The sequence below is a fragment of the Lathyrus oleraceus genome, chromosome 5 (assembly GCF_024323335.1).
Source record: "Lathyrus oleraceus cultivar Zhongwan6 chromosome 5, CAAS_Psat_ZW6_1.0, whole genome shotgun sequence".
Lineage (NCBI taxonomy): Eukaryota > Viridiplantae > Streptophyta > Magnoliopsida > Fabales > Fabaceae > Lathyrus > Lathyrus oleraceus.
This window is the reverse complement of record NC_066583.1, coordinates 184,193,551-184,201,896: the sequence shown is the minus strand read 5'-3', so window position 1 is coordinate 184,201,896 and position 8,346 is coordinate 184,193,551. Positions and strand designations below refer to the sequence as shown.

At 36.9% G+C, this 8,346-nt stretch overlaps 1 protein-coding gene across 1 annotated transcript; it reads right to left on the bottom strand.

Annotated features, from left to right (window-relative positions):
* Positions 1 to 5,850: 5,850 nt before the first annotated feature.
* LOC127079596 (uncharacterized) lies at positions 5,851 to 6,495 on the bottom strand. The gene has a single exon (XM_051019979.1). It carries the CDS (start codon positions 6,493 to 6,495, stop codon positions 5,851 to 5,853), a length of 645 nt encoding a protein of 214 aa, XP_050875936.1.
* Between the last annotated feature and the right edge of the window lie 1,851 nt (positions 6,496 to 8,346).

Below are 8,346 nucleotides of genomic sequence, written 5' to 3'. Positions count from 1 at the left end.
GAGGACACAATCTGAGCATAAAGAAGAAATACAAAAGTATATTTAATGGATGGTCAAGCTTAAGGATTATGAAAGTCTACTCTGATGGTTGCAGACTCTGAAGAAAAGAAGATCATGAGAAATCAAATTTGATCAATGAAGTATCAAGCCATTACAAGACTCTGAAGAGCAATCTTATATTTAATACAAATGAGAATTCAATTTGAATTGTTGGTGTATGATGATCCAAGAGAGATTATGAAGTTTGTACATGGTCAGAATCTGAATCATTGATATTCTTTTAAAGAAGTTATGGAGATATTATATACTCTAGTTGTTGATAGTAAACACTTATGAAGAAGGCACATATGATACATTATGTGTCTTCATAACCTTATCAAGCCCTATGATCTTGATAGGTTTTGAATTCCTAATTTATTATCATGTTGGGTCAATATTATTCTAAAATATTTTAATGGAAGAAGAGTTACTATGCATTGTGCTAATCAAATGTAAAATCAAGAAGGTACTACTTCAAACAGCTAGTAAAGATTTTCTTCCAACTCAAGATTTACTAATGTACCTACCTACCTACTCTACTACAACAATATTTCTTGAAGAAATATCCAATCCTTATCTATCCAGCGGATATATTCTTCATCCTCAATGATAACTTTCTCTATATATTTAAAAGAGGACTTGGAAGATTAAAGTAAGTGGAGAGACCTGAAAAGAAAAGGTATAACGCCTAAGGACGAAAGTACACCAAAGATAAGTGAGAGAAAAGAAAGTGTTATCAAATAATATACAATCACTTAGAGTGGTCTCAAATTAATGGGTAGACACAATATGTGTTCTTAATTCATAAAACACAATGAGAAACACATGTCATAAATGTGGAGCTACACCAGAAGTGTTCTCATACATCAAAGGATCAATGCAAAAGCACATGAAAGAATAACATATGTACAATAGCAAGAGGTAAGATAAGTGAAGAACTTAGAATCTTAACATTTCATATCCAGCTTAAGTTTACATTATGATTGTAAATTTGTGTAATCTTCTTATCTAAGAAGCATATATATAAACACAAAATGCATTAACCCAGTCTGGTTATGTTTCTCAAGTGACTAGGTTGGTCAGGCTCTTGAGATGTCAATGACAATAAGTAATTGATAAATCTTCTTAAGTGACCAGGTAGGTCAGGTCTTAAAGAGTCAATAACTATCAGGGTTTCTTAAGTGGCCAGGTAGGTCATGATCTTGAGGTAATCAATGACAGGTTGTCATTGCTTTTGTAACCAGCATTTGATTATTGGATTAAGTCATTGTCTAAGGCAAATCACCTGATGTATGGACTGGATGTAACATAGTTAATAGTGAACCAAGATAAAAATACACATGTTGATGTGTTTTATCTTTACTTTTGCTGCTTGATATCATGCACCTTTCATGAATAACCTTCCAAGGATTATATGCATTTCATTATCTTATTCAATATCCATGACTATAAACTCAATATTGAATAATAACTTGTTTACTTTTACTAGTACATCTTCAGCAATACTTATGGCGTGTTTTACAGACGTGTCTACCAGCTCTAGAGTCATCGATATCTTTTTCAGTTTGAGGTCACCATTTTTTTTGAGAACTTATAAAGGAATAAAATTAATTTTATCTCCCAATTAAATAAGTTATTTTCTCACACTAACAATTCCTATCATGATACGTAATGTTACTCTTTCTGGGTTAGCTTCTTTTGGGACAATGTTCGTTGAATGATTGCATTACAACTAGTTTCTAAGTGAATTGTATCTTCATCGGTGTATTTTCGCTTTTTGGTGAGGATTTATTTCATGAACTTTACATATGTTAGCATCTTCTCTAAGGCATCTAATAATGGGATGTTTAATTGCAGATATTTAAAGATATCCAAAAACCTTACATATTTCATTTCCTTATCCTTTTTGTTTGATTACAAGCATAAGGTAAATTCTTAACTAGTAAATTTCTAATTTTTCGTTTTCCTCTTCCTTTTCTTTTTTTCCTTCCTTTTCAATCTCTTTATTTTCTTTTCTTTTTTTTTGCGTTTTCTTTTTCCTTTCCTTTTTCTTCTTCTTCATTTTATTTTTATTTTTCTTCTTCTTTTATGTTATTACCTCCACCACTTTGGTGATGACAACCTTGTGTTATTCTTTTTTAATATCCATTATTTCACTCATAAAATTTCCAATGTGAGTTCTTTAATAGAGGTTTCAAGACTCCTTCTAGGAGATGCTATTGCTGCTAAAATTGATTGAGTGTGTCTTCCAGAGTTGTTTTGTTTTAGGAAATGATTGTTTGGATTTTTGAAAATGTTCATTGGTATAAAAAATATTTGCTTTTGCTCTCAAATTGAAATATGAAAATCATTATTGTGATATTACCATGGCTTTTGGTAACTCACAAAATTGAATTATGCATGAGTGGGGGTGGGGGTGGGGGGTTAACACACTAAACCTCATATACCATTTAATATGGAATTTAATTAAACAAAATGCAACCATTCAGGGTGTCACGCACAATCAAACATAGTCCGCTCTGTAGCACGGGTTTTAACATAACAATTTATAACTTTTCATTGCATGCTCACCTTCACTTGTGGTATCATCGCAACAGAATCATTATTAAATCAAATAAACACACTATTGCAACCCATGGCATTTAATCTCATAAACTTCAACTTTCATAACGCAACCAAAAGGAGTTGTATCGTTCAACTCGCCATAACTTTGAGATCTCTACAAAACATAAATAGTAACTTCAATAAAATAAAACAAGTGAAAGCAAACGTTCCCAACCCGATGTAACATGATCAGAGCAAAACCCTTCTAAAAAAATGACAAACTAATGGAAGCCACTCCAAGAGTTATCTTCCACTTACTTCAACAATGCTACTACTCTTGAGTATTTTCAAGTTGTCAATGGTATGTAACATTAAAGTAAATGGGTGAGAATACACTTTAATAATTAATGGTGAAAACAAGTGCGAGTAGATTATCACCTAACCATAACATACACATTACTCAATAAATACCAACATATTAACTATTCTCATCCATCAACACATCAATAACAAACTATAGAAATGCGACACTTATCTAATATACTCAACATCGAATCAACATGCATGTGGTACCAAATATAAACACTCAGGTTCATTTCGCTCCCCGATACCATATGAGCAGATTCCTCTTGGAAATAGAGCACACCAAAATCGTTACCATCACTATAGGTAACGCTTCATCGATTCCTACTGGAACCAGCTACTTGCACTCGATCCTCACCATAGGATAAAGGCTCACTAAAAATGGACCGAAGTCCGTACACCATGATGCATGACTCTTAACAACATGCATTATCACCAAAATAATCACCAAAAGATTCACCCTACACATCTCACCAGTATGCACCACATTATCGCGCCGCAAAAAATACCTGAGTGCATCACATGCTTGAAATACAACAAAGTCGTTATTGAATTTTATTCATTCTAAGAGAAAGGGAAAATGTAAATAAAACCAAAAGGGAAGAGATAAAGGGTAAGGAAGTCGGTTATGCAAAGGGTGCTTTAACCAAAAGATGGTGATTAACCCAAAGAGATTGAGAGAGGAAGATTAAGAAATGATCTTGATGTTGGTTGTGATTGATTTCAATCCGAAGACGAATGTTGAAAATTATCGTGATTTGAATTGCACTAAAGTCTATAAATGGAGGCAAATGCTTTGAACAACTGGGTCATGCGTCACGTATCTAAAGATATTCAGAATAAGGATATGAATACTCCCTCTTATTCCTTCTCCATTTCTTAAGGTCCGTGTCACACAATTCACATCATAGTTGTTAAGTGCTTTATATTTTATACTTGACATTGGATTACGTTTATTTGAAAAAATGGTTTTAGTCTTAAATGGACAAAGCGACAGAGATATGATTGAAAGAATGGGATATGATACCAAAGATGAGGAATGAAGATTGATGTTGGCATGCCTTGGTGGTTACCTATTTTTAGAGTTTTAAAGATGAATTGAATTGTTATTTGACTTAAGGGATTATGTGTAGGTACAAGTCCTAAAGTGTGTAATTTAAATTAAGTGATCAAGGGGTTTTTGATCACCTAATTGAATAAAAGAAATTAAGGGAGCATGAAATTGTTGATCAAAGGAGTGACTAAATAGTTCTGAAGTCATTAATTCAATTAATTTTCCAAAATAATTTTAATCAATTAATTGAATCAAGACACATGAGGGTCATGAAAAATACTAGGTCAAACTATATACATTAAGAACCATGTAGTCATGAATATAAGTCAAAGAAAAGAAAATGAAAAGAACAAAGTTGATAAAATGTAATCCTAATTTTAATTCCAAACTATTATTGATTAGGGATTTTAATCATAATTTAGAATTAATACTCTAATTAAGTAAGCCTTCCTAATTTCCATTTAAAATATTTTTAAAAGTAATCAAAAATGCTAAAAGAAATTATTGAAATAAATAAGGAATAATAGTAACTTTGTTAAGAGGTATGAAAAGTGAGAAGAGAGTGGTAAAAGTTAATGAACGCATGTCCCATGCATTGTGAGGCCCATGTATTTTGTTGTTGTTGGCTTGAAGGGTGTATGGACATAAGGCAGGGTGCATGTGAAGCAATGCCAAGTGGGCATGGGTTGAAGCCCAAGGAAGAAAACTCATAATGGGGAAAATAGGGAGAATCCACCACATTCTCATATTTAGCCTCCAACTCCCCCCATTAATACAACCAAACATAAATAACAATGTTTAAAGCATACAATACTTAGACAAACAAGAACAAATTACAAGAATGTGAAATAGTAAAAATGTCATAATGATCTCCTTTATTCAAAGCAACAGACCTTCATCTCATGATTCTTCGTTAGGAATTGCTTTGCTTGTTCAGGCCGGTGAGAAGCTTTATCTTCGAGCTTCACTCTGCTCCGCATGCGCCGACATGGGATTTGTCGCAACATTTGGCCTAACTGGCGTGAAAGAAACTGCTTTGCTATCAATCAGGTATTGGACTTTGTGTTTGAAGGCTTTACAATTCTCCACTGTGTGCCCTGGGGCACCCATATGATACTCGCAGTGAGCACTGGCGTCATAACCTGGTGGATAGGGTGGAATTGCAGGCGTTAGCTCCTTCAAAACAATTGATCTATCCTTTAGCAGGTAGGGGAGGATCTTGTTGTACGGTATTGGCAGAGGATCAAAATGTCTTTCTGGCCTCCTTGCCCTCTGCTGGTTAGGTTGTCGTTGTTGTGGAGCACGTTGCTGTTGATTATGATGTGGCTGCTGGTAAGCTGGATGCTGATACGGATGCTGATAGGTTGATGATATGGTGTTGGTATGACAACAACAGTCTGATGGTAAGGTATAGGAACATACGGATGTGCCCTATATCCTCCTCCTCCCATTATGGCATTGGCTTGACCCTTTGGCTTCTTTGGGAGATTGGGATAAGGTTTCTTTATCCCACCTGAAGCATTGGCGGTGCAAGGTAGCTTTCCTTTCCTGATCTGGCTCTCAATTTGTTTCCCCACAGAAACAACCTCAGCAAAAGTTGGGAAGCTGGATCCTACCATTTTCTCCATGTATTAGGTATGCAGAGTTCCCATAAATATATCAATTAATTCCTTATCGAGGAAAGGGGGTTGGACACGAGCTGCCAGCTCTCTCCAACGCGGGGCGTACTCCTTGAATGATTCGTTGTTGCGTTGAGTCATGTCCTGCAGCTGGGCATGATTGGGTACTAGATCAGTATTGTACTGATAATGCCTAAGGAAGGCTTCAGCGAGATCTCTCCATGATTGGACCTATCCTCTTTCTAGCTGCATGTAACACTCCAAGGATGCCCCACTGAGGTTATCTTGGAAATAATGAATTAAGAGTTGATTATTGCTAATGTGGGCAGCCATCTTGTGACAGTAAGCTCTGAGGTGAGTTCTCGGGCAGCTAATTCCTTTGTACTTGTCAAAGTCCGGGACTTTGAATTTCTGCGGAATCCTCAAACCTGACACCGGGCACATATCGACAACGTCCAAACCGGGAGTAGTGTGAACCTCCAAGGACTTGAATTTCTTTTCCAGAACATGGAGTCTCTCAACAGTTGGGTCTAGGAGACCTCCAACAACGGGCTTGACGGGTTGTGGCATGGAGAAAGCATCATATAGATCTTCATCACCCATCACGGATCCGTGTCGAGCAGATGTAGCAGAATGCTCATGGGGGTTCATGTTGACCATGGGAACAGGAATAGGGATGGGTCCTCCTTTAGTATGGGCATGATTACCATCAAGGTTAGTTACTTCAAGGATGCTAAGCGATGGCGATCCAAACTGAGCAGCAACTCTTCTGGCTTCGACGCTAGTCTCATCATCTTTCTCCTTCTGGGCTAAGAGCAACATAGTTTCAAGTAAGTGGTCCATCTTATCCTGCATGGAGTCAATGTCTGTCCTCATTGAAACCTAGTTTGCCTCAAGTTGTTCGAGTGTCATCTTCTAGTTGCGGCGTGTCTCGTACCGGTGTCGAGTAGTCAGCGTTATTGGACAAAGGGTAGAATATGGTGTAAGTTTTTTGTTTTTGGGAGATGATCTGCAATGCATGTTGATGATATGCAAATGCACGAAATTTTTCCATGTTTTTCGCAAAGGAATATAAATACTCAAGATCATTCGTACGTCAGGTACGTTAGAATAATAGGAAGAAGCCCGGGTTTCTCAGATTACTAAAAATCCCCAAAGGTAGGTTCTAAAGTCATGTTTTCAAGGAAGGAGCTTAGACTCACATATCAAGTTCAAAACTTCCTCGCAATAATGGGCTAGCCACATCGTGATGGGAGTTCTGAACTGATCTAATCTAATCGGGATTCTCGTATTGTTTGAACAGGGTGTAGACCCTTCGGTTCAATACTACATAATCGCCAATCATGAAAACGAAACTTGGGTTTAAGGCGAGGCTCCTAGAGTCACGAATCGTATTTAGAATTTCCCCACAATAATGGGCTAGCCATATTGTGATGGAAACTCCAAACAGATCCACTCTAGGTGGAGTCTTCGTATTGTCCCAATGAGGTGTATACCCCTCGGTTCAATACTACACAACTCCGGGTTCTAAGTTCTTCTCGAAGCTCGGGTATGAAGCTTATCTCACAACATACATCCAACCTCATATCATAGCATCAAGACAAATCACATACAACATAAACAATAATAAGATATAGAGAAGCAATCATGAAAAAAAGGAATACTATTTTAACATTCATAGCAAATCTGACTAAACTAGGTTAGATTCTCTCTTGTTTGGAGCAGGGTCCCCAGCAGAGTCGCCATCTGTCACACCTCGAAAAATGCGATCTCTCGCGATGGACGCGGAAAATATTGTTCGAACAGAGTCGCCACCGAACTTTATTTATCCTAATCAAGGAATATGAAAATATCGATAAAACCTTTGAAGAATTGAATAATGGTCGTCGCAACCATATTCGGGTTCGGGAGTCGATTACGCGAGGGGAAGGTATTAGCACCCCTCACGTCCGTTGTACTTAACGGGAACCTTTTAGTCCAATTTGCTATTTGAATGTTAATTGAATGTTATTCGCTTTTTATTAGTGTGCTCGCGAAGATACATAAATCTCCTGCTTACGTATCCTTATGGTGCAATAACGAAATCAGAGCATTCGTAGTTCGGGGAACTACGGTTTGTTGGTGTTTTTTATGGACGATTGTTTAGATCACGTTCTAAAGGCTAAACGTTGGCTTGTCTACTCTCGGCGGAGGCTTAAGCACTAGTTTGTTGTGCGTATTAGAAAGGATTAATAATGTTCTTTTTGAAAAGAGTTTTGGTCACGCGGGGGTGACAAGTTGAATTGATATGTTTGATGTTTTATTTGGTTGGTTTCGGTCGCACGGGGGCAAGAAGTTAGGTTTAATACGTTTAAGATGTTTTTTTGAAGAACGACGAAAGATTGAGCAATGTAGTGCACACTAATCGTTCAATTCTTTCGAGGAATAATAAGGCGAACGCCTTCTACTCCTTTTTTCATTCGAAGTATTTTTGAAAGTTTGTTTGCGGAAATCGAATATGCATGGTGGTGAGGCGTACGCCTCCCACTTGCTTATTCAAAGAATAATAAGGCGTGCGCCACTTATTCCTTTATCCAAATTTATTTAAAGTATTTTGATCGGAAGTCGAAAGAACATCGAGCAATGTGGCGAGCGTCAATCGATCAATTGTTCGAGAAATGAAGAGGCGAACGCCTCCCATCCTTTTATCAATCTGAAATTTGATTTTAAAAAATGTTCTTAGATGTT